The sequence below is a fragment of the Haliotis asinina genome, chromosome 7 (genome assembly GCF_037392515.1).
Source record: "Haliotis asinina isolate JCU_RB_2024 chromosome 7, JCU_Hal_asi_v2, whole genome shotgun sequence".
Taxonomy (NCBI): domain Eukaryota; kingdom Metazoa; phylum Mollusca; class Gastropoda; order Lepetellida; family Haliotidae; genus Haliotis; species Haliotis asinina.
Window position 1 is genome coordinate 51,025,092 of NC_090286.1, and position 28,000 is coordinate 51,053,091.

General features: G+C 37.0%; 2 protein-coding genes across 2 annotated transcripts; one reads left to right on the plus strand and one right to left on the minus strand.

Moving 5' to 3' along the window:
* Positions 1 to 905: 905 nt before the first annotated feature.
* LOC137290931 (uncharacterized) lies at positions 906 to 3,997 on the plus strand. The gene is made up of 4 exons (XM_067822141.1): positions 906 to 1,104; positions 1,951 to 2,078; positions 2,512 to 2,649; positions 3,653 to 3,997. The coding sequence occupies exons 2-4, from the start codon at positions 1,959 to 1,961 to the stop codon at positions 3,719 to 3,721; spliced, it is 327 nt and encodes a 108-aa protein (XP_067678242.1). The 5' UTR covers positions 906 to 1,104; positions 1,951 to 1,958; the 3' UTR covers positions 3,722 to 3,997.
* Positions 3,993 to 27,995, minus strand: LOC137290930 (L-threonine ammonia-lyase-like). The gene is made up of 13 exons (XM_067822140.1): positions 27,804 to 27,995; positions 15,742 to 15,945; positions 14,778 to 14,848; positions 14,190 to 14,235; positions 13,581 to 13,766; positions 12,582 to 12,637; positions 10,787 to 10,949; positions 10,376 to 10,466; positions 9,621 to 9,696; positions 8,944 to 9,069; positions 8,230 to 8,397; positions 7,957 to 8,014; positions 3,993 to 7,771 (listed from the first exon to the last, which is right to left on the minus strand). The coding sequence occupies exons 1-13, from the start codon at positions 27,825 to 27,827 to the stop codon at positions 7,667 to 7,669; spliced, it is 1,374 nt and encodes a 457-aa protein (XP_067678241.1). The 5' UTR covers positions 27,828 to 27,995; the 3' UTR covers positions 3,993 to 7,666.
* Between the last annotated feature and the right edge of the window lie 5 nt (positions 27,996 to 28,000).

Here is a 28,000-nt window from a genome sequence, read left to right on the forward strand (position 1 = left end):
CCTAGTCTAGCTTCCTGCCTGTGCTCTCCAGTTGGTGAATCAGAGTGATAAACTCTGTGCAGGATTACAAGTATCTGTACCTCAACCAACAGTCAACTGTTATACACTGATTCCTGATTTGAGAAACATCAAGCTATTGTTCCTCTTCATCCTTGTTTTTACAAACCAACTGAAAATGAAACAAAAACATACATTAAGGGACTGTCCATAACTTATGGCTGGGGGTAGGGAGTGAGAGAGAGATAAGGAAGAAAGCAAAGAGAAAGAGGGGGGGGGGGTTAGGTGTCATTCACTCATTTTGTCTGGGGTGGGAGGGGGTCTTCTATTTTGTACACGTTCTGGAGGGGGTTCATTGATTTTGTACAGGACAAATCTAGTAGGTATTATGCTTTATGTTAAAGGGGGGATACGTGATAATCCTACAGACCTTAAAGTCAAAGCTGTAATCATATTTCAATCAAAGACCGTACAACAAAATCTTTCATATGGTCTCTAATTTGAATTGATTACCTACCCCACAGCTGCGAAGTGGTCCCAGTACAATCTAGACCTGACCCTGCCCAGCGTTTCTTAGCAAACCCTTCCCCACCGACTGGTTTAGTTGATGCTGTAAACGTACACTAGCGACACTAACAAGTTTGTTCAGCAAGATAACATGATTACACAGAATTGAAAACCACGACAGCATATAACAAATGCACTACAGAGATGATCCAAGAGCACAGTCAGTGGCCAACTCTAATGTGGTTTTAGATGTTCGCGCACCTGTCACAGTTTCGTATATATTATTACCATCCCACTGACAAATTCTCACATTTCATTGTCATTGCACTCACTATAATCACTAACTACACTAGTCACTGATGTTTATGGGATATGAAAACTGAAATATACGCAACCAAAGTATTTAACTCGACAGGACTGGCTTCATAACATGGCAGTGTGAGGAGTTTAGAGATCAACAGCTCAAACGAGCGACGACCATCAACAGACTGCTCTGTCTCACATCCAGCTTACTGATGCTGTGGTAGACATGGTAGAACTTCGCCGAAGATGACATACAACACAAAAAACAAAAACTGAAACTTTGTACATAGAGCAAAGGCGAGTAATTATATTATTGTTGATACTCCGATAGTTCAGCAAGCTAAACGTCGTGTTCCTGCCAAGTGTATGTGTATGTGTATGTGTATGTGTATGTGTATGTGTATGTGTATGTGTATGTGTATGTGTATGTGTGTGTGTATGTGTCGGTGTATGCCTTGGCAGGAACACGACGTTTAGCTTGCTGAACTAATACTCCGATAGTCTAATTATTGTTAAAAGTTTAACTGTAAAATATGATGGAATTCACCAGAGACCATATAATCTATTATATGGTCTCTGAATTCACCAAGAAAATTTGGTCAATAGATACATCAGCTTCAGTTGGCAAAAGCGGGCGTGTCTTATATCGTTACTTGGCATAGCTTCATGTGGGTGGCCCTTGCTTTGATAATTTTAACATGCCTCTTCAATCCTTAAGGTACTTTTTGTTTGGGTTTGGATAGCCTAATCCTTTTCTCAGCTCTATTCTCACAGACCCTGGGTCCCTTTTTTAAATCAAACATCCCATTACAACCCTTGGAGTTTAGACTGTCTGTCATAAATTCAGCGTATTTTGGGCTGTCATACGATCCTTATTTCATTCACTGTTAACATGCATAACTTATTAGCCCAGCTGAGATGGTGCAAATCCCTTACATTGTGATCGACAGTGTTACATGAACAGTGAAGTCTTGGAGCTTGCAAAGGCCTTTGTATTAATGAGATACAATAGTGTCTAGAGTAGTATTCCATGACATTTGGTTGTTGAGGTGGAACATTAGTGGTTATTGTACTTTTAAACATTCAAATGGAGTGAAATATTTCTTGCATTTTTTCAGATGGTTTATTTTGTTTTGCCAATAGATTGAGTCATGAAGGGTGTGTTAAAGCTCTTGGTATACCTACTGTGCCTGTCCCTCTTGCTGGAGCTGGTGTTTGTCAGTGGAGTGGAGTACACCTTTAAGAGATACAGCTACAAGAAGAAACGAGATGTAAGTACTGTCAGGACATGAAGTTAATAATCATTTATTCCATTGATTTTATAGCCTTTTTGCTGTGTTTGTTCAGTTTTAAGACACAAATCATCACAGAATTTGACATAAATATTTATCTGAACTAACAATGATGAAAAGATACAGTGTTGCCATTTCCCTAGACATCTGAAAAGAAAAATATGTGTTTTATTCCACACATCACTTCATGCCTAATCAATATTTAAGGGAATTTAGATTTGTCATGTCAAATAATACTGTTTGTAATATTGGTATAAAGGCAGTTTGTACATATTCAAGTGGATGTGAGTATGCACATGATGCTAGTCTAGATTACGACGAGAAAAAAAGACCAAAACAAAACATGCTTACTAAATTTCAGATGTTTCAAGAATATTCAAGAATATCTCTATATTGTATATACTGTTTCCAGGACAAGCGTTACAAGATATTGAAGGAGCGATGTGAAAGAGCGGGGACTTGTGAAGGGAAGGGGAGTCTGGACTTCATCAAGTGTCTGCGTCAGTGCATTTCTGAGAAGTGTTATAATGAATTATATGGTAACGATGAGGTAAGTAGAAACATCGCTGCAATCATGTGGTGGAGCAAGCATCACTTGTGAACTCATGTTTAGATTTATACATGTTAGGTGGAATGAATGTTTGTGAGGGACAACAAATATCTAAAAGTTCATATATGGCTGGTGATTTATGAGAGAGACACTCGGGAAGATACAGGTTAGATTTGATCTTCAGTAACCCTTGCTTGTCATTAGAGGGGACTAATGAGATAGGTTTTTCTTTTAATATTTATCTTTGTCATTGTATCCCTGTTGTGTACAACCTCTGAGTATCCAATATGGTGGAAAGCGCTCTTTGGCGGCCATGTAAGCAGAAACGTATATACGTCTTTTGTGTAAGTGTATTTTCACTAATATCCCAACCAATTCAAGGATCATCGGCAACGTTTCAGAATTATCATTAGTGGTTTCATGGAAAACCGATATCAGTGATCACTAATGTGTTATTTCTGTAAGTCAATACAACTTCCATCGTCTCCAAGACTATGCAATGGGATTCAACTTGTACCTCACAATTTTCTGTCTTGCACAAAAGAGTCTCAATCTTTGCTAGGATCGGATCATAAGATCGGGACCAAACTAACATCAAGAAGAATGAGGACTATGATTTATGGATATACAACTTCTTTTATTCTGTGAGTGCGACATTTCGACAGATACTAATGTCGACATAGATACTAATGTTGTTGTGAAGCAAATAGTGACCATTTGCTTGACGACATTAATATCTATATTGAAACGTCACACTGACTGAATAAAAGAAGTTGTATATCCATAAATCATAGTCCTCATTCTTCATCTACTCAACTTCTTCATTACTCTCAGAATGAATTATTTTCATGTCATTTATTGTTAACAGAATGTAAATGGGTAGATGAGAGCAAGGTGACAGATTTTGGCTGATATGATTAGTTTCTTACCTCTCCTATTGTTGAGATTTCATTTCAGTATTTGTGACCAGTTTTTAAAGAAATTATTCTTTGTGTTCTTCCAGTTAGAGGAAGGTGAAGTGGATGTGCGACTCACTTCTTTCAAAGGCTGTCTCTATCAAGAGAACTTCTAAACGAAGAAAAGTGGTGCACTCAGTAGTATTTCCAGTGGAAGAATTCAGTTAAACGGATGTTGGCAGACAGTTCTCATCACCTCAATTGATACAAATTCACTTGACCGGTGAACATGGAACTTACATATGTTGTCAGACCATTTCTCATAATTTTCATCAAGTTTGGGGGGTGTTTTACATCATCAGCAGAAACTGAAAGGAGTAAAATGTTTCCTGTTTATCAATATTTTCATGTCCTGTATAAAATGCAGAAATAAAAACAAAACATATATTTTCTTTACATTAGTTGTATTTTTATTCATTCAACGCTACATAAAGTTGCAGAAAACAAATTGTTGTCATAATTGTCATGCTTGTATTCTGTAAACAATAATTGAAACAAAAAAAAATATATCACCCATACAAAGATAAATGACACTGAATTTAATTCACACTTTCCCAGCATACATCTTCAAGTGCTTGAAGTAGTGTCCACACTTTAACTTTAATAACACAAGAGGCAATAAACACATTCTGCTTGGACATGCTTGTCATACTACCCATCTGCAAACTGAGCAAGTGTATAGGTATGCCAGATGACACAGAGTGTCCCTTAAATACTTCACAATCTGTCTCCATTTGGTATCCCCTGGGAGCTAAGAATATCTTCCAAGGGCAAACTCATCAACTGCCTGGTGTAGTAATAGTATCACTTTGAGCATGCACAAGTGTAAGGAATCTAGCTCTTTATAAATATACATTAATCCTAGGTACAAAATACACATAACAACAAAATGATGTAAATATAACACAAACACATTAAGTACTTCTATTTCTACTTGTATGTTTCAAATGAAACTCACCGGACATGGAATACGAGATTATATCCTCCATGTTTGACCGTGCAGGGTTAAATACAGCCACATCCAACTCATCCAATCATGAGATAGCAGGAAACATGGCATTAGTGACCATATATTTGCAGGATATATATAAATACAGACCTCAGCTACTTACATTATACATAGGTCTTCTGTATATAGTACAAGGTAGACCTGATCTCATGACAAATAGTTTCACCATGTATTGCTGCCATTACAAGGAGATTCATACCTACTCCGAGGATCTTCAGTTATTATACATATATCATGCAGGTGAGTATAGTCAATGCTACAACTGTCTGTCCATCCATAATGATTACATTTCTGCAGCATAAATAAAAAAATGTTCAATTTTTTCAATAAATTGTTCGATATATCAAACAGAACCAACCAGTGAAGGTCCTGGTTGAATAGGCCTTCAGCAACCCATGCTTGCCATAGAAGGCGAAAATGCCTGTCATAAGAGGCAACTAACAGGGTTGGGTGGTCAAAATTTATTTCACATGTCATCAGGTCCCAATTGCACAGATTGATGGTCATGCTGTTAATCACTGGATTGTATGGTCCAGACTCCATTATTTACAGACCACCGCCATATAGCTGGAATATTGCTGAGTGCAACATAAAACTAAACTCGCTCAAACAAAACCTAAAGTGGTCCTCTTTGATATTCATAAATTTTCATCTTTCTCAATTTCCTTGGAAACAATTTGGACTCAGAAGTAAGGGATGGGCTTCGTTTGCGGAGCACAACATGAAAACCATTAAATATCCTTCAACAAAACTTGGCAGATTAGACCACATAGATCCAATGGTGCCATTTGCTGTTTATGGACTTTTGACATTGATAGTTTTTATCATTTTCATCATGGTCTACGAAAATTACGTTTGAATTAAAGTAACCGTCAGATGATTTGTAATTTCAAATTTGTTGTGGCTGTGCAATTTGTCACCCTCTGACTTTATATTTTTTGTGGGGTAAGGAATCAGTTATCAAACTTGTTACCTGCTCCCTCTGCCAGTACAACAGCTAAATGCTAGTATGTGAGGTAGTTTTATTGGTGAAGTTAGAAGAGCTGCCTCAAGTCCCCATTTATACTACTCAACCTTTGAAAAGAATAATTACATGTATACCATGGAGAGACAAAATATTGCTTTCAAAAGTGGAGAAATATAAAAAAATGTGCATCAATGAAATAACAAAATTTAAATTACAAAAAGGGTATCTCAATATAAACTGTATTCCTGCTGAAATGGACCTTTCCTCATTGTCATCATCAGAATCAATCATTAGAAGCACAAACACTTTTAAAACCGTCATGTATTTGTGCAAACATTAAGTTGAAGCATTTGCCATCATCTGTGCAAGACAAATCGGTTTATCTGGTCTAGGTTTGACTGCTTTGACTACCAATATGGTTGCAATTGTTTCGCGACTGGGCTGCGTTTGTTTACATTTGAGATGCAATTCCTTCAAATTTGCTGTAATTCCTTCCATTACTTGGGCGGGAAGGAAGGGCTCTGCTTACTTGATGTCATGTATATGGAACTTGGTTGAGTACAGCTTTTAACAAAAAAAAAAGCACCGGGGTACACATCAAACTGGAAAATGACCCACACTGATGCATGTGTTATACTGTGATTGACTGGGTTAGTAAGATGAGTGAGATATATGACATCTGTTTCATGTATAACATTGTATACAGCCCTGCAGATAAACCTTTGTTTCACTGAATTAGCAACAATCTACAACAACAGTATACAGTGACAACATGTAGCACTGCTTAGAAGGGTGATACGTACTGATATACTATGAGGAGTGTTACACATTTTGGAGAAGGGAGGCATTTTGTGATTTGGTAATTTGTGTTTGGCTGCATAAAGAAAATAAATGTTTCTTGGGCACATTTTTTCCAAAAGTACCTAGGGCAGTACACTTTGTTTTTAATTTCTGATAGAAAAAAGTGACAAGAGAGGGATATATATTTATTTTTTTCCTCTCAGAAATAAAGCTTGGGAAGTTTAGCATGTGTTAATGAGTTGTAGATTCAGTCACACTCATTCTTACAGACACTCATTCTTATGGTAGACAAATGGATGATCACAGCGTGGCCAAGTCAAAACTATTTTTAAATAAAAAAAACAAAAATAATAAATTTAAAAACTTTTATCAAGTGCACAAATAAAAGTGATGAGCTAATGCCCGAGAAACATTTCACTTTTACACTTAGCCTTACACTGAGATTTGGTTGAAAATACATTGCTCAAAAGAACATAAGGAACTTTTCTTTTCAGTAATACATATCACCAGATGAGGTATTCATTCAATATAGCTAATCCATCAAAAGTTTTGAATGTATGTCCTATTTGCTTTGAGGGTAGGGATCCTACTATCTGCCACTGAATCTCTTTCCCTCTGTATCAAGGTGTGGGTTAGTAGGTCTCAGTGCTACATATAATCAATCCCTGATAAATCTCAACAGTACATTTGATATACTGTAGGGTTGTCTACATGCTACACTGATATACTGAATGATTGGTTGGCCTCAGAGCTACACTTATGTATACTGGAAGACTGGTTTGTCTCAGTGCTACACTGATGTACAGAAAGGTTGGTCAGCCTCAGACCTACACTGATATACTGAAAGGCTGCTCAGCCTCAGAGCTACACTGATATACTGGAAGGAAGGGTGGTCTCAGTGCTACACTGATATACTGGAAGGAAGGGTGTTCTCAGTGCTACACTGATATACTGGAAGGAAGGGTGTTCTCAGAGCTACACTGATATACTGAAAGGTTGGTTGACCTCAGTGCTACACTGATATACTGAAAGATTGGTTGACCTCAGTGCTACACTGATATACTGGAAGGAAGGGTGGTCTCAGTGCTACACTGATATACTGAAAGATTGGTTGACCTCAGTGCTACACTGATATACTGAAAGGTTGGTTGACTTCAGTGCTACACTGACATACTGGAAGGAAGGGTGGTCTCAGTGCTACACTCACATACTGAAAGGTTGGTTGACCTCAGTGTTAAACGTATGTCTACACTGATTAAATGTAAGGGGGGACTGTAGTGGAGACTAGAAGTAGATTGGTCCCCATGCCACATAGCTGTAGTGAGAACGTAGCAGTTGCTCCAACTCATCTGTGTGATCAGCGTCTCGTGTTTCAACAACACACTTCACCTGAAAGAATATGGGTGTCAGAGGTCACATTACTTTTCAGTGAAGGTTTCTTGTGAATACAGAAAGGGCCTCTTGCCTTTATTTGTACATATTTATTTTATCATGACCATAGCCTTGAGCTAATGATGTATTTGGCAAGTTTCTTAAAGTTTATGTTTCAACTGTTGCCAAGATTCTGAACTTGCCTGCACCGCAAAGACATCACTTTTCAGCCAAGCTCTCTCATGGAATATATCCTTGATGCTAAAACAAACACATAGAAGCACTGAAGTATATATTTCCATCTATAAATAATAAATAATAGAACATTTTAAATATAGATCTGAAAGACAAAATGACAATCTAATATAAAAAAAAAGTTGTATCAAGACTACTTTAAAATGAGCATTTTTTTCTGGATTTCTGTTTTTTAGAGAAACAAATCAACCGGCTACATAAATTCAGAAAAATAATCCTACCTGACTCCCTTGTCTGCTATCAAGCGAGTGAGCTCTGCAATACCTCCAGGTCTGTCAGTAACTGTGACGACAAATCTGACCAATCGTCCATCAGCGGCTAGGCCCCTCTCAATGACACGTCCAAGAGCTGTGGTGTCAATGTTTCCACCACAAAGAGCCACAACCACTCTGTCAGAATACAATAAAGAGTGAGTGAGTGACTTGGGTTTAATGCCACTTTGAACAGTGCTTCTGAGGCATTATGGCATGGTCAGCCGGGCATTTGCCAGAGGGATTCAAGGGAGGGTCACCATAAAATATGAACTCAGAGGTTGACCATAAAGATATTACACATATTTGAGGAGGAACATGAAAACCATTTACAAGACAAGGGAAGGGTTATTTGACGATATGACAGTATGAAATACTTTTATAGAAAATCATTATTTAATGTACACTAGCCCAGTTCCTGTGTCCATCACGGTCGAGGGAGCAGGTGCTGACCAGCTTCCAGCTTGGTTTTGTAACTAGATCATTTCAATGGCAAGAAACATTAATCGCTCCGCATCAGTGCCCCTTTAAGACACAGATACACTTAAAATGTTCAAACTGAAATATGGATGTTATTTTTGTGTGAAGATATGTAAAAACATCATGATCATGAACTATTTAAGAAATATGTAAAGCTAAACACTAGGAAATTGTTTTGAAGGTAAATTGGAAACTTGGACATACTTTTTGCCAGCCAGTTCAGGGAGTAGTCCCTCAACAATGGCTGCCAGCCCTGTAGCTCCGGCGCCTTCAACTACTGCCTTCTCCAGCTCAATCAGACGCAAGATTGCCAAAGCAATATTCTCCTCCCTGAAACAGTCAGAGAGTCTCTATACTGTAGATATCAGCAGTATCTTTTTATATAACATACAACACAATATTCCATCTAGAGTAAACTACTTTTATCATGAACACGCTCACAAAGAACTCTGGGTGTTGCTGGCTCTTACTGTATGATATAGCTTAAATATGCATGAAAACCAACAGTTATAATTAAATAAACAGCGCTCTCTTTGAATTTGTTATAGTCATATCTTACTGTACATCATAGCAGCCTGAGAAGCCTTCTACATTATATTTGTTGGTTTAGGTAAAAAGTAAAGAAACTGAAAATAGAAAATATTATGTATGATATTTTGTTCTTTGTTTACTTTGTATTAGGTGAAATGAAAATTTTCCAGACATTTATTTTCAGGTTGAAATATCTGGTACACTTTTTTCTGATCATCTCCTGAATTTTGAGGCCAAACAGTGCGTAATCCTGATCCTATTGTGGACTCATGGCACAATCGCCAAAGTACCAAAGCCTTAACACCTGGTCCAGTTTGGGACTGCTCCAAATCGTAGCCCTGGAAACTCACTTGACTTGAACCATTTTGTCGATGAGAGGTTTCCCTGTCACAAAGGCATTGACCCCAACTTCCGGCACTGCTAAACCTGAAACATCACATAAAACATTAAGGTGACTCAATTTATGTAAAATAATTTAAAACATCCCAAAAATAACTATAAAAAATGTAATCTAATGGACATGTGATTAAACAATAGTTTTGATGCTAAAAATGAACCATCTTCCCTGTAAATACCTTGATAAGCTGTCAGTTCAGAGGGATTGTGTCATTGCCTTGTGGATAAAGTATTCACTCATCATAAAATCATACCCTCACTCACTCACTCTCATTTCAGCATTACACTATGTGCCATACAAGGATAAAGTCAACAGCAGGCACAGTGTAGAGTGGGATTATGAATGGATTGTCAAGTCCATACTCAATTATTTCCAGGCTGCCATCATAGCTAGACTAGATCATGATAAACATCATGTGTTGGCCAATTTCCAGATGTTATTGAGCATTTGAAGCTAGGGAATGCATTTGGAAGCGACGGCATCAGCCACCATTGATGACACAACAAAACAATTGTTTGCGAGGTTTCTACGTGTCAATATGCAGTGAATAGTCTTGCAGTTTCCAGGGATCTAATACCATTTGATCATGCTCTTCAACCAATCAGATTACAGAATACATTGACTTTTGGGTTACAACTTATTATAATTAGGAAAATGAACAGAGCAGTCACTTGTCCTGGAAGTAAGTGTCCAGCTTGGTGCACTAACCATCTGCCAGGGTTGAGGTTATCTTAGTGTAGACAGGCTTCCCTGCTTTAAGAGCTGCAGTAAAACTGGCACATTTTTCTGATTCCACACCCTGCAAAAGGATATTATTCCTATTATCATAAATACTGCATGCATATTACATGTATATCAACACTTACAGGAAAGGAAGTATTATTTCTCATGTCTGTTTCATTTACTCGAGATTGAAAAAGTGGATTCGGAACTCTTCCTTTTGAAAAATACTTACGACCACATAGGAGTGGTTTTTGTTGTGTTGGCAGAGCACCCCACCAACACCCCACCACCCCTTCTCCCACACCTACCATTCTCTCTCAAAATTCCTGGATCTGCTGACAGACAAAGTGTACACAAAACACCTATTTACACAAATTGTACGTTTGTTTAACTCACAATGATCTGCACATTTGGATGGAGGCTCTTGATAGCTAGCGCAGTCCCTGCAATGAGACCACCCCCTCCGACAGGAATGATACAGGCGTCGAGGTCAGGCACCTGCTCCACTATCTCCAGACCCATGGTCCCCTGGCCAGCCAGAATGTGGGGATGGTCATACCTAGACAGTCACAGGTCACTATATACCGTTAACATTGATTGTTATCCACCACCTCGTCCGTCCATCCATCCATAATCATTTTGTTTCCAGAGCATAATTCAAAAACCATTGAATATTTTTAGACCAAAATTGACACATATATTAAACTGAACCTACAGTTGTGCCTTTTGCTATTTACAGATTTTTAGCATTTTTATTTTCTTTTTGCTTTTCCATGGAATGTTTTGGTCATAGTGTAATAGGAGGGGCTTCATTTCCGGAGCATAACTCAAAAACCGTTCAATATTTTTCTGTAAAACATGGTAGGTAAATCTGTCAGAACCCAACATGGTGCCTTTTGCTATTTACAGGTTATTGTGATACATCATTTTGTGGGTTTCCATGGAAACTATTAAGACTTTGTTTCAAAAGGGAGGGATGGGCCTTGTTTCCAGAGCACAACTCGAAACCTTCTTTCAGCTAAACATGGCAGATGTGTGAGGTAAACTTCAAAGTGGTGACTTTTGCTATTTACAAATTTTTGGCATTTTTATTCTTCCCGGTTTCCATGGAAACAATTAGGACCAATTAGTCACAAAAGGGAAAGATGGTCTTCATTTCCAGAGCACAACTCAAAAACCATCTTTCAACAGATCTTTGTAGATGTACGAGACAGATCTTGAAGTGGTGCCTTTTGCTGATATATGGCACTTGTATTTTTCATCATTTCCATGGCAACGATTCAAACTTAGTTTAAAAAATGTCATGTAACTGTCAGATGATTTGTCCTTTCAAATATGTGGGGGCCAGGGGTATATGTCATCTTCTCATGACTCTTGTTGTTTATTGCCGCAATCAGCAATATTCCCAATCCCATTAGTTGCCTCTCACAACAAGCATGGAGTTACTGAAGACCAAATTCTAACCCGCATATAAAATCACAGGTCCACTACATAGCACTGAACACAGTTGTATAAGGATATATAACAAGCATCTGAACTTCATAGAACCAATACTTGCATTGAGTATTTGCTTATATTTGAAATATGTAAGTGGAAAGGTATCTAGCAGTATGCAATTGTTTAGAGGTATTTAGAGGTGGTTAGTTCTCACAATAAATGACTTCATTTTCCAAAACTAACACAGTATTCCTGTGACAGTGTACCGTATTTCCTCTAATAAGCGTCGAGTATTTAAAAGGTGCTGGGTATGTTCTTTACAAATGTATTCTCCCTTCATCCAAAAATAGATTTATTATGGAATAGTCCTTAGCTCTGATGAAACACTCATTAACAATTAATTATGGTACGTGAAGTAAACACAATAACCCCTGGGTCACCAATAAACACAGGGTCTAGAAGTCTGTTGAAAAAATACGGGCTCTCATTAGGGTAAATACGGTACATGCATTCCTCATGTAAGCTGGAAGCTCATTTGTCTAAGCATATCATGTGCAGAGTTGCATCCCTTACATCAGGTCTGCCAGGATCCCTTAGCGCTCACCTCTTCAAAACTTCAAGCTTTCCTCCAGCATTAGGCTGATACACTGTGACATGACTGAAGTACCGGTACATGAAAACAGTGCTAACCCAAAGTCACTCTTTCGGTTGGCACACATTGAAATTTCGCATGCTGAAACATATACTGACTTACCCATTAATGTATAGCAGATCCTTCCTCTTTCCAATATTCATTGCCACTAACTTTGACTGAAACAACAATTGTTGTGCACTGCTGGAATCACAAATAAACAAATGATTTAAAATAATTTTTCACAAAATAGTTAGCTACCCATAGAGCACAAACCACAGTACTGTAGACTCAGAATCTCACATTTAGAGTATCACGTTCATGTTGTGTCAAAATGTTTTGAAACAACATGGAGCCAAATGTTGAAGTGATGTTTTAACTATGATCCTGTTGACTTGAGACACATTAGGTGTTTGAACATATTATGGGAGCTTCATTCAATATTTGGCAGATTTGCCATTCTCTATTTCTGCAGCAGGCCATTTTCGTGAAAAAAAAAACACTTGTCTTTTCATAATAAAAGATCTTAAAATACATCATTTCACAACATGTTAGGCATGAAGGCAATTTATTCTTTCTTAACATCAAGAACATTAGTTACTGGAATGGTACTTTGGTGTATGTCTTGCTTTAGAAACTGAACTCTCAGAAATGAAGAAATATAAGACATGTATGAATTAATCAATAGCGTGCGGTTTTTTTTCATAACCTGAGTAGACTTCAAGCTACTTATCCTGAAAAACTGATTTCCTTCCAGCTTCCAACAGTCAACCTGATTCACATTCAACAGTGACACTTCAGTTACAGATTATACTGCCTGCTACTTTAACCCACTGTATTGCTGGTGTTGACAGCAAACTAAAATTTTGTATTTCAGTGTAACTGGTTAAATAAAATAAAATCTTTGTCATATACTGATTCCACAATTTCATTCTATAATGCTGTTCTCTGAGTATGCATGTCTACATTTCAGTTATAAAATGACCATAGGTCAGACCAATTTTTTGGGTTTTACTGGTTGTAATTTTTTAAGAACAAGAAAGAAAAAAAATAATTTGCAAAACAAAAAATGAAATTGACCTGACCTTACAAGATAAATCAAATATCATTTCAAGTGCTTACCTCAGCAATATCTTGTCCTTTCACTAGTACGGTGGCACCGTAATGTCGGCAAGCTGATACTTTCATGAGTGGTGCCACGATCGGCATGACAACGGTGACTGGAATGCCAAGGTCATTGCCATGATATGACAGTGCCAGAGCATGGTTGCCCGCACTGGCTGCAATCACACCCTTCTTTTTCTGTTCCTGTACATTCAGAGAGGGCTGATTATCAATCCATCAACACAAGTGACAAACAACAGCAACATCATTTTAGATTTATGGTTTGTAAATTGGCCAAAGCTACAGCTCAAGAATAACATCAAGAAGTAATAAAAAGCAATTATAATTTGTGGATTTGTGGATTAAAAGAACAAAATACATTTTAATTCTTGTATGTAAATAGTTGAAATGTTTAGCCACACAAACAACATAGACAGGGGTGGGCAGCTGTGGGGTCCCAGGGTCCCTTGCATTTGTGGAAAAAGAATGGACCCTCTACATATTTTACCTATAATTTTTGGGATGCTGAACTTCAATAACTGCTTAGTAGAGACTGAAACATTTGTTGTTTCCTTCATTGAGTTTTTTGGAAAAAGTTTCTTTCACTGAGTGCACTACACAACTTACATCTGACAGTAATAGCAGAGTGTATCTTGCTCCTCGCTCCTTGAAACTGAAACAAAGACAACACATCTTTGGTGAGGGCAATAATCACAGAACTCAAGGCATATTTAGATAATTTGTATGCATGTATCATAGTTGGTTTGTTCTTTAATGCTTCACACAGCAATATTTCAGCAGTATAGTGGCAGTCTGTAAACAATCAAGTCTGGACCAGACAATCCAGGGATTAACAGCATCAGCATCAATCTATGAAAATTGAGATACAGTTGCAATGACATGTGTCAACCAAGTCAGTGAGCCTTCTAACTTGATCCTGTTAACCATCACAAGTATGGGTTTCTGAATTCTAACTCTTCATGGGTCATGCATGTATCAAAGCTCCAAGTTGCTATTTAATATATTTCCATAGATGTATAATCCTAGCTTCCAGTCTATACTGTTTGATCTAGTATAAGTATATGTAGATAAAGTGTGTGTTGCCATTATATATCCATGGATACTTTCAAGTTGAGTCTAGTTACTATTAAATACGCTATATTTAGATTTTACTAATACACAAAGAGAAACAGGAAAAAATATGATGCCACTGACCTTCCTGTGTACTGCAAAAACTCTTTCTTGAAGTATAGGGACATTCCAAACAGGTTTGACATCTGAGATTTCTGAAAACAACCGTTGGGATGAATCTCCTGATACAGTTGAAGCATAAGATGACATCACAATGGTGATGAAATTTGTTTAACTGTTTACTAATTATAATGTTTTTCAGAACATTTGTTTTGGTGCCATTTAACACAGTAACACCATAATTATCTCATGAGGCTTTCATGTTCAGTATTTACATTGCCTACAGGTGATTGAAAGCACTGGATTTTACTAATCTTGCAATATTCAAGCTATATCACAGTAGTGGATAGGGCTGGGACCAGTCCAAATTTTCTACCTGGGTACCTCACCCCCTATGACTCAACCTGACCCACATTCCCGTTTTGTTAATTCCTGACATCAAATTTGCAAGAAATGGCAATATACGTACTCTTCAGCTTGGACACCAACATTTGGAGTTTTTCAATATCTTAACTCTCATGTATTCAAAAGCAGTAACTGTAAATCATGTATAGATTTCCAGAGACAATACAACCTTTTAATCATAAAAGAATAACATATGACATTATTTAATCTATTAGTAACATAATCATAACAGGTCTGGGTACTGAGACAGGTACCTGGGTCTAATTCATTACCAACACATCCACCTGACGAAGGGGCAAGAATTAGCCTTGAAACGTCGTGTTAAAAGAATTAAAAGAATTAAAGAAGTTGTCATCCATAATAGTGTCTTCTATTACAACACATCCTGGGTAACAGGGTTACTGGTCCCAGCCCTAGCAGTTGACTCAAAGAAAGGGTCTCCATTGTACTAATGTGATACAATATGAAGAATAGAACCCTAAGGCATTTGTCAAAGCAGGCCATTGCTTTAACCACAAGACTAGCCGACAGCTTCAACACTGATACAGAAACAATCAAACATCTATCTAACTGTATTACTGACTGTGCATGGTGTTTTCTGGATGCCTCCTTTGATTTTGTAGGCGGCAGCACTGACGTCCTGGAACTTGATGGCCTGTGGATTGTTGGGGTCACAGAACTCATCATGGACCTCCACAATCTCTTCCTCCTCCTCATTTGTGGTCCTCGGATCCATCACATAGACGTCCAGGTTATCCTGACTGTCTGCTACCAGCCCATTACACGCCTGCATAAAGGGAATAAACTAGGATATTATTACAAGTCTTTATCAATGTGCTCAAGTCTCCTTAAAAATCATTGCGAAGTTATATGAATATTTATTACAGTTTATTAGTTAATACAAACATAACAAAACAATAGAAGCTCAGTGAAAATTCCTGAAATAAATTTCACCTTGTTAATGCCCTCTATATGTAAATTATATTGGTTATGAAGACCGTTATGATGAATAATAATTCATGATGAATAAAAATAACAATTTAATAACATTTCAGTTTATTGGGTCAGTTTCTAAAGTGGTACTGTTTTTTTAATTTTTTTGTTTCTTTAATATGTACTTGTACCACCATCACTGTACCGAAGGTCAGTTTATGTAGTTCTAAGTGATGCTTATGAAGCTTTCCTTTTAATTTCTAGCACTGTGAAGATACTATAATCGATAATGATCTCCTGTTTTCTGAATGAAAGTAACTATGTTTTGTGAGAATGTGCTAAGGGTGAGTTGGTTCATAACCACATTGTTATTGCATTACATCACAGTGTCTCAGTTTCATGTCTGAGGAAAACCCAGAGTCACATATGTCTAAGATTGTAAAATTTTGTGAAACTTATTATCATACGTCCAGTACTGACAAGCCTAGAAATATTTACAATGGGACATACTAGGATTCCAACATGATTCAGAAAGTTCCACATCTGAATATCTTGACAAAGCTGAGTCAGTCACATGGGGACTTAGCTAATGTGACTGGTCACACTATGGTACAATGACCATACACTTTGAACACAGTAACATACATTGTATTGACTCACCACGACCTTCAGTGCAGCTAACTTGCTACGGATTATCCAGATCAATATTTGCTGGAGTGATTGACATATTTTTGGATGTGTGTCAAGATGGTTGATGATATTCAAAATGAGGGTTTAGGATGAGCTAAGAACACCCTCTTCTCAACTGTCAATCAGAGATATTATCATTAGAAAAGGTGAGAATAATGTCGTTCATAAATTCTCACCTTATTTGCGTACCTCTGCTGTTCTAAGACACAAAGGCACATATGATGTTATTGCCAATTAACTGCAAGATAATTTCTAGTTTTGCCCATATCATGATGAAAATCACTTTTATTCATGCAGAACCAATTAGTTATTTAATTTTACTGTTACTTGAGCAGCAGATATCCTTTTGGTGAATCGCAATTTTTTGTAGACCACTAAGAAACATAAAGGTGAAAAGCAATCTTCAGCGTTTTAAAAACTCAGTTTATGTATCTAAAACTGTTTATTAAACTTTCAGATGCAACAATAACAGCCAAATAATCGCAGTTTCTGTGTATATTCCTTCACAATGGTGAATGTGAATCTGCTGCTATAAGGACTAGTGAGTGACTTGGGTTTGACTCCATTGTGAGTCACAGTGTGCATGTGTTCAGCACTGTAATATTCCAGCTATTTTATGATGACCAGTAAATAATCAGAACAGGGATTAAAATCATGAGTAACTCTTTTATATTGAGGTACAATGAAACCCTGTAACCATGTCATCAAGATGGCACCCATGAAGATCTAGGTTCGATTTGATCTTCAGCAACCTATGCTTGTCATAAGAAGCAACTAATGGGATCAGGTGGTCAGGCTTGCTGACTTGGTCAACACAAGTCATCATATCCCAGTTGCATAGATCGATGCTCATGTTGTTGATCACTGGATCGTCTGGACTAGACTCAACCCTTTATAGACCACCACCATGTAGCTGGAATATTGCTGAGTGCAGCATAAAACTTAACTTAAACTCATTGCATTATGACTAGCATAGGTCAATTGCTGGCGAATCCCACCTGATCATGCAGATCATCATGATCATAACTAGGATCATAACCTGGCATGTCCGGCACCATTCAAAAACATTGAATAACACCTTTCCCTGTTTTAAACTAGTAGACTACTGAAAATGAAAAGTCACAATATTTTCAGGAACAGAAATTCAAATGACAAAACCAACACATTGTATGACTTCTTTGATGGGCATTTTCGAGGTCGAGTTGATGATGAATGATGAATGAATTTTTATGGACATACAACATCTTTTATTCTCTGAAAGTCGACATTTCGACATTGAATCTAATGTCCCTTGCTTGACAACACTAGAATCTATGTCAAACCATTGCCTGTCACAGAACAATAGAAGTTGTATATTCATAAAAATAGTCATCATTAAGCATCAGATTGTATGACAAACATACAGAAAGGGTGCCATGAGAAGAGAGTGAGAGAGTGAGTTTAGTTTTATGCTGCACTCAGACAATCCAGTGACCAACAACATGAGCATCGATCTGTGCAATTGGGAACTGATGACATGTGTCAACCAAGTCAGCAAGCCTGACCATCCGGTCCCGTTAGTTGCCTTTCATGGCAAGCATGGGTTGCTGAAGGCCTAATCAACCTCGACCTAATCGACCTTCACGGGCTCCATGACAAGAGATACCACCAGTAGTTATTTAAATGAATACATGTCATCATATACAATGTTTCTTTGAAAACTGCATGATGTTGTCTATGTTATTAGTATCTCCAGTCATTTATTGTTAAAATATAGAGTACATTCCTCAACCATGAATGTTCCAAATGACTGTGGATAAATATCTGTCATCTAACATTTTATGCATCAAGGTAATCTCTCTGATGCATTTCAAACATTGCAGTCAAGTGAAACGTATATACAGGTATTAATTACACCCTTTCTCCTGCCAGTATAATTAAATTTATTCATTCAATATGTATTTGTGTTTATGTATTCAATAATTTGTATGGAGACAGTTTTTGTCAGTTGTTAATAGGAACGGTCTCTGCAACTGCTCACTTAAAATCTAGACATTGTGAAACTTAAGAGCAAGCATTTGCAAAACAGTTCACATCCAGTTATGAAAATGTCATTTCTAACAGACACAAGACAATTTGACTTTTGGAATGTAAATGCTTATTTGGATTGATATTTTTGTTGAATACCATTACATATGGATAATCTGTAACTAGAGTACAGTGCATTATGGATAAGATCACGAGTTTGTGTGATCAGATTACTGCATTACTACCATTACATATGGATAACCTGATCAGATTACTGCATTACTACCATTACATATGGATAACCTGATCAGATTACTGCATACTTAATCTCAACCTATGATGATGAAAATCTAAGTGAAGAGACAACACAAAACAAGTGTCAAACATTCAACATTGCATTTATTCACCACAACCAGTCATGCCAAGTGGTGCAGATGATCTATCATGACTGAATTAATGTTATGAGACAACCATGTGGTACTGACCTAAAGTCGAAAATTGTTGTATTGAAAGAGGATGTGTCAAATCCCCCCTGCTTCAAACTCATATAGAATCGATGAATCAGAATTAAGCATAAAATTCACTTGACCTTTTCAACCCGGTATGACACGAACTTTGTTCCAACTGCCAAGGAACTACAAATGACAAGGCGATATAGTATCTTTAAGCCAGACCAATTTTATTTTTTTGTTTTAAGGATCCACCTGCTGTATTTTTTCAAGAATAAGACAAAATTAAAAATTAACTTACCCCGTTCAAAAAATAAAATCCTAATGTTTTTATTGGCTACAAATGTAAACCCACAAGAAAATACTTTTTAGGTTGTTTCTTTTTTTACCCATGTTCACTTCATGAATTGCCAAAAGTAAAATACTTTCAGCACGTAGATGGAATATAACTTTGATTGTAAATTTTATTTGTAAATTTTTTTTCTGTCTGCCATTTATAGGACAAAAATCCGCAAAACAAGAAATAAACTTGGTCTGGCCTTAACTGAATTTGCAGTTTTAACAATATTTTGAATATTGACAAGTCTAGGCCAGATGATCATGAAGTAGTGAGTGAGTGAGTTTAGTTTTACGCCGCTTTTTAGCAATATCACGGCGTGGGACACCAGAAAATGGGCTTCACACATTGTACCCATGTGGGGAATCGAACCCGCGTCTTCGGCGTGACGAGCGAATGCTTTAACCACTAGGCTACCCCACCGCCCGATCATGAATTAAACTGTGGTTACGGTAATGGGGCACATCCAGTTATACGCTCATAGTATTCATACGGTCAATGCACTGATGATAGTGTAGAATTATTCATTTGCAAGTTTTACATATAAATTGAAAACCATGTTTTATGTCAATCCCATTAGCATTGTTTTATTCATATTATGACTCAACTGATGAGTGTACAGTGATACAGTAAACTGTATTCATGTTGCATGTTTTTATGAATTTTAATAAAAATATTATGTGCCCATCAGCAGAGAATATACAGGACATTCTGGATAATATGAACAATATATTTACCTTACTGACACTCATTCATACATGTCCAGAATATAATGTACACAGTCTTGCTGAGTTAACAAAACAGGAATAGATGATGCAAGCAAACCTAGTTACTCATTAGTTACCAACAAGACTGAATGTTCTGAGTGACGTCTAAGTGGGCAACATTTTGTATCCAGTCTGTAGCATAAAATATGATAGTCCACTCTTTAACCAATCAGAAACTAGTAGTTTAAAGTAAGGTTGAATAACAATCATCGTCCTTTATTACTGCATAGAAATTGCCAGTCATGTTGCATACTGTTGAAAACTTATTTATTAAGTATTAACCCCCCTGTTAGTAAGTTACATTCAAGAAAGTACAATAAATTGCATAAATGATGCTATTTGGCTCTAAATTAAATTATGACTTATTTGAAATTTATTCAACAGACAACCTGAACTGTCTCTACAGTCATCAATGTAAATCGATTTACCACTATGTAAGACAATGTAACATTGAAAGCGACACTGCACATATTATTTTAATCTTTCCAATAAGTCATACATAACCAGTCTGTTTAAATTAAAAGTCTTGACTATTTGCATCTTGGTGTTTGGTCTATAGGACCTGTAACATATAACATATTCTTGGTCTAGCCAGCATAAACATACTCAGCTCTATTAATTTTAATTTTCCAGAAATGTGGAAAGAATGTTGTGACTTTAGTTTTTAATATGCTTGGTTTTTTCTATAATAGCAGCTGGCAATGTAATTCAGTCACACAGAAAACAAAAACATGCTTTATCTTTCTCATAACAAAATGACAGCAAATATGTCAGTTATCTTAAACAAACAGACAAGGCAACAAAAACAAGCACTAACTTACCCTTCATCCAGAATAACATAGTTTAGATAATACAAATCTTTACATTGCATCCATACTTATAACCTCACAACCTTAACAACTTCATCTTTGATAATGTCAGAATTACAGAAAACAGATAATGTGATTATAGCTCTAACCTCCATCCAAACAGATGTGATCCCACAATGTAGAGTGACATGAACTGGTGATGTTGTCACCAACTGTCACCTCTGTGTTCATGTGAAGGTTGCCTGATATGTGGAGGTTATTTGCATGTGACAAACATGGTTATACTGCCCTGCTTGCAGTGGCTGCAACACACTGGTTAGCAGTGAAACTCCACGGTCAATGAGGGATCAACACAAATACCATGACTGACTTCTGTTGTAGGCACAGGTAACACATGTTAAAGTGGGTTAATTCTTATACTTTGCTATAACTTGGTAAATATGACTAATATTTTGCTCAGGTCGCAACAAATTGAATCATTCCAGTATTTAGAATAATTTGTTAATTATTCCTGATTACATTTCTCATAAATGTACTGTATTTCTTGTTTGTGCTTACACATTATCAACCAATATTTATGAATTAATTATAGACATGGATGATAATATCTGCTCTAATACAGTATCAATAATGCCCGACTTCCATGGAACAGTGTGTAGCTTAAAGCTTACATGCAATGCAAATCACAATTTTGCAAATTCTGATACTTTTCGGCCTGGACCTACAGTAACAAATTATAAAAACTGCAAATTCAACTTAAAAACATAGCACATCTGCAGTGAATAGGTTTGCACAGTTTGATGCAGGATGCCTGGATTATAACGTCATGAGTAGAAATAGTCTAATCTTGGTTGTGTACACAAACAAGTACATAATCTACTCAGTGCATGAAAAATAAACATTTTGATTGTGATAAGCAGCTGTCACAGACAAAACTCAATGTCTGTTATATTGACATCTATGTGCCTGCCTGCCTGCCTGTCTGCTCATAACAGTATGTAAAACACAACTTCAGTCATTGACCACATGCAATTTGAATTTAACACCTATCAGTATATACACTGTAAACAAAGAGCCCTGAGAGTATCAGCCAGTGAACCAGCCGATGAAAGTCTTTGTTACACTTGAGTGCTCACCCTCCTGTTGTGACTGGGTTTGGTATCCTGAGTGATTTGTTTTGAGAGTTGTAATCCCAAGTACAAAATATTGCACTGTTGATTTGTGATTGTACACTTATATGATTACACAATGCCATTTAGAAAGTGGTCAATTATGCAACATATGTCATATTTGGGATTTCACTTTCTTAGTAAAGTACAGATTCTAGTACTTTTTTAGTTGAGTCCCATCCGGTGGCTGAGCAGACTAGGCGTCTGACTCTGTGTGCTGGCGATTAGGTGCCTGACTCTGAGGGTGTGAGTTCGAATCCCGCATGGGACTCAACCAAAGAAGTAATAGAATCTGTACTTTACTAAGAAAGTGAAAGAAGTCTTGGTGGCTGAGCGGGCTAGGCAGCTGACTGTGTGAGCTGGGGATTAGGTGCCTGACTCTGAGGGTGTGAGTTCGAATCCCATATGGGACTCAACCAAAAAAGTAATAGAATCTGTACTTTACTAAGAAAGTGAAATCCCAAATATGACATGTCTTGTACACTTATAGTTTTCTTTCTTTGTATTTTCATAATCAGCAATGCATATTATATGTCATGAATAAATGATAATTGTATTTTAATTATGTTTGTTCTTTGGGTTGCATCTAAGCCTTAATGGTGTATAAATTAATGTTGGACTTTCATGTCGTGGTACATCACTTAATGCAGAATTAATGAAAGCAGGTTTTCACATTAAAGTATGTCCCTCAATACTGACTTACATATTGCACTATGTCACCCAATGCAGTCTTAATGAATGCCTGACGTCAATATTACACTATGTCAACCAATGCCGTTTCAATGAATGCCTAGTTTGTGAGTCATATCATAAAATGTACTTTGACATTTTTTGCAGGATATCTTAATCTTAGTTAACAGTCTAGCATATATTACCCTAGACAAATGCTTAGTCTCTGAATATATGTAATTTTGATAGTAACAAACTAACCAATATTAATTGAAAAGGAGATCAGGGATTCAGACTTGCTTCATTTAAGGATATAGCATTTCAGAGACGGCTTGGAAGTCGAGAAAATAATGTGGTTCAGGGACTGTGAGACAGACTAAAATTATCCCACCAGAACAATTTATGCCAGTCAATCTCCAGACTACTGGCTAAAGACACCGACCATTACAGCATAACCCTTAATATAGGAAAACTGTATGCTATGCATTACTCATGATGGGCATGTACACCAAACACATGTAGCAGGTAAATGAAGCCTGTTCAGCCCTGACGAGTATCAACTACCACACACTGTAATTAGGTTTACATGGAGTGTGAAATATGCTTATTCTTCTTACAGCATACTGTGCCATCAAAATAACTTCAAGGTTGGGTTATTATGCCTGACAAATGTTTGTTCCTTCAATGTTATGAATAAATTGATTGTGTTTGAAGAAGAACATTTATTCATAGAAGAATAATATTTATGTACTGAAACCATTAAAAACACAATCTGACATTCACACTTGCTTTACTCACACAAATGTCTACATGTATAGATGTGACTGGCAGATATGTTTTAAATAGACATCTGTGGATAACTTAATCAGAAAATGTCCAAACAACAACAACATCAGTGACGCAACAACGACATCAAACAAAGGAGGGTTCACTTGCACTCAATATCGTGGGGGGGTGGGGGAAGGAAGGGGCATTGGAAGACACAGATTTCTCAGAAACAGCTGTGGGATGGTCTGCTACAAGGGCTGGTGTCAATTCAGTACTTGTTAATGGTCATGGCACCAGCCCTTCCAAAATGACCAAGTTAAACAACACAGTTGGCCCAAGTCTTTCTCCTTGAGATAAATTTTGATGACGTCCATCTGCAAAGGATACTTTAAACCTGCATTAAGGCATCTTCACACCCTTTGAGTGCAGACATGATGTTTTCTTGTTCTCTTTGCAGTATCAGTAGCTGTTTTAAACTGATTTTGCAAGTATGAGACTCTGATATTGTGGTCCCGTCTGGGGTAGAACAGGCCTTCAGGCCTTGCCATAAAAGGTGACTATGCTTGTCGTATGAGGCAACTAACAGGATCAGGTTGTCAGGGTCACTGACATGTCATCGGTTCCCAGTTGCGCAAATCAATGTTCATGATGTTGATCAGTGGATTGTCTGGTCCAGACTCGATTATTTACAGACCGCTGCCATACAGCTAGAATATTGCTGAGTGTGGTGTAAAACTAGACTCACTCACTCACTCTATATTTTCGGCACAGCTTCTTTACCATTTTCAAGCATGAAAATAGTATAGGAGCTTTACCAAAAAACTGCTTTTGTGATAATAAAGAAGTTAATCATAAAGTTTTGTCATCTCTATGTACCCTGGTGAACTTCTGTAATACCCCCCACACAAAACAAAAATTTATAGCAGCAAGACTGAGTTGGACTTACAGATATTTATACAGATTTATATTTTTGTTCTATTTGTCTCAAGGCAGTCTTGGCAATAATATGTCTGTCACAGAAATCTAGAAGAACTGCAACTAACTCACTCAAACAAAAGACACCACTGGTCTGACCTTTTGTTAAGAGAAAGGATGTGAAAGATTCTGTAAGTCGGAGAAGTGAGTGCATTAATCAACAGGATATAACAAATGCCACAAGCCCATGCATGACACGTACAAGTGGCGCCAATGGTGCACCAGAAATTAAGATGACATCAAGATAAAAAAACAAATATTCAAAGTTGCAGTAACATCTGACAAAAGGAAATAACTAACAATGTGGTGGAATGAAAATCAACACAGATTTAGTTCACATGTTATCATAGTGCTTCTGGCAGCCATCTTGAAAATGTAATTTTACCTCAATCACACAGGGTTTTGGAGACACATTTTGTCACAATGTGAACACTAACAGAGAGGATGAAATACTTAACACTTAGCAATTTCTTTTACAATTTACCTTGAGCATGCAGATGTACAGCTCATACACGATAGGTTTTATACAACAGATTTAGGGAAAGACTGACTGATACAACAGGAATTGATTGTTCCATCAGCAGAAAAAAAGATGAACAGAAAAGAATATTTTTCAAAGACAAAATGTGAGACAAATCACCAACTCCAGATCATGAATGTGCAACCAAACCTTAAGCATTAAAAGACACAACATATCACATAGATTGAGATACATCCACAATGAACAGGGCCCACAAAGCGGTCTTAGCATTTATGCTTAGTCTCTGAAAATATATAATTCTGGTAGAAACAAAATATTCCATTTAAATTGAAAAGAAGCCCAACTGAAGGAGATTCTGTCACAACATGAGGAAAATCTAGACTCATTCATCTAAAGCTACTGCATTGCTGAAAGGGTCAGGTTAGTAGTAAACAAAATCCAGGGACTGTGAGACGGACTGCTCTTACATTAAACACAGTTGTAGCGCTAAGTCAGCTTTGTGGAACAAAGCCCAGGAGTTTCAGCACTTACCTAGCAATCATCTGGTGTTCACAAAACAGTTCAAACTCACATGAACAAGCATTCATATAGAACATGAGAGCTAGGTTTCAATGACACAGTAGTAGATTATGTCCTGGCTCCCTAACAGCATCAGTTAACTGTCATGTGACTGGACCCTGCATGCATGGTCAGTAGTGAGACACAACTACATATATTCAGGCGGGTTACAGCTGTGAGTCAGTTACATTGTAGTCACCCATCCATCACCCATCAACCATCACAGTGTACAAGGGCAAGGCACCAAACATTTGCCATCACATTCATTTATTCCAAATGTGTCTGTAAATTCCGGTTTCATACCATGTCCAGACCCAATACTTAACACTATATTTAAACAATGGCAATGCCTGTGTTTGACACAAGCCTATGAAATATATTGGGTTGGAAATGGATATTTAATCCATAACGACACAATGACTTTTGAAACACCTACATCAGTCTACTAGTATTTCCCACACTGCACTACTGTTGGATACATGCATTGGATCAAGCCCATTTGAAAACATTTGTCTGGAAGTCAAGTAAGAATACGTAAATATTACACATGAAATCACCCCTAATGACACTCACGAATATCTGGTTACATATATAAATAGCTGTCTAGCCAAATTACACGCATGTACAACAGTAAATCTGCAGCAAGCAGCCAGAAAGAAATGTTGACATAGTGGCAATGATTCAGTTATAAAGTCAACAAAAGTGACAGCTCCTTTCAGGTAAGCATGCTATTTCGATTTGTTAAGTAGTGTCCTCATGCCATAGTGCACCATGCTGCATGTCACAACATTATATGTGGTAATCAAATGTCAATTTTAATGATGTAAATTTATATGACTTCTAGTGCTCTTGCAGATAGTGGCGATCAATAAAAATGTGACCCTAAGCTGGAGGCACACATTGTTATCCATTCTTTACAAAAATATAAGTCTAATTTACTTACCAGCTGTGTACACCAATTAAAAAATCATAAACTGGAAGCCAAGACATATTAACTTATACCCCGAATTGTTAGAGGATGGGCATTTTCAGTGATCTATCTGTTATCAGTAATCAAATTAAAATATAATTCTGGACCTCTAATTTTCAGTATTGGTAAAAGAACTCATGGCATGAACCTTAGCACTTTATAGACTAAAATACATAACCCTTGCGACAAAATACAGCACACTTTTTGAATTTGTCTGTTGTTCTATGTAGTGATATTATATCAATATGTGATCAACAAAATATACATCTACTTGCATTTCTAAACTATTTTGTAAGTTCCATACAGTAGTGATATGAATATATAGGCAATACATAATAATTCATAACAAGTATAGGCATACTGTTTCATTAGTCTATTCTTGGTCATCAAAGTCATTGTCATGTGGATATGTATTAAAAATATGCAAACAACATGATACTGTAATCTTATCAAACCGAATACATCTTTTGATTGTAATAAAACTGTTCATAACAACACTCATTTCCCGGTTACTGGCAACGTCACACAATAAGGTCAAGGTCAAATTCAAGAAATGCCTTGTATCGATTGGTCAATATGTAGTTTAAGTTGTCATAATACATCGGAGGTGTGTCATTGTAATCCAATCAAATCAAAGTAAGCGGTAAATAGTCTATTCGTTGACTAAAGCATCGTCTGCTTGGTGACTGTCGCTTTGAGGAGACAGAACCCAAAACTCAGTTGGTGGTTACTTCTAATAATTGTGCGTGGAAGTGTCAAAATGGTATTATGAAATAGGTGTGAAATTTGGTTTAAACCGGTTTTACCAAGAACGAAAGGTTACGTGATATTGTTTTCTTGGAGAAGATCATTCTTGTTCGGTGATTCTGCTTCCCTTCCTGGCACATTTAGATTAAAAATCTGCTCATCAGTGGACGTAATAGGATGAAAATATCAGTGAATTAACGTAAACCTTTCCAGAGTGACATTAATTCCAGTTCAAAGCAAACGCTAAATCTACCCATTACATATCAGTACCGTACAGTATAGTTGATAACATTATGCCATAAAGACAATAACTCACCTCAAAATTAGTTTCTCCGTTCATGGCGCAATTGTTGTCTGGTCAGTTGATAGCTGGGTGTCTATGGTTTGCTTTCGCTACGCGGGTACGATGTCCTTGCGGTTAGGAATTCTTCTGCGTAAATATATATGGCCACGGCAGACATCAACACATGGGTGGGTGTTTACGTTTTGATTGATGGAAGTGCTCTGTCACGT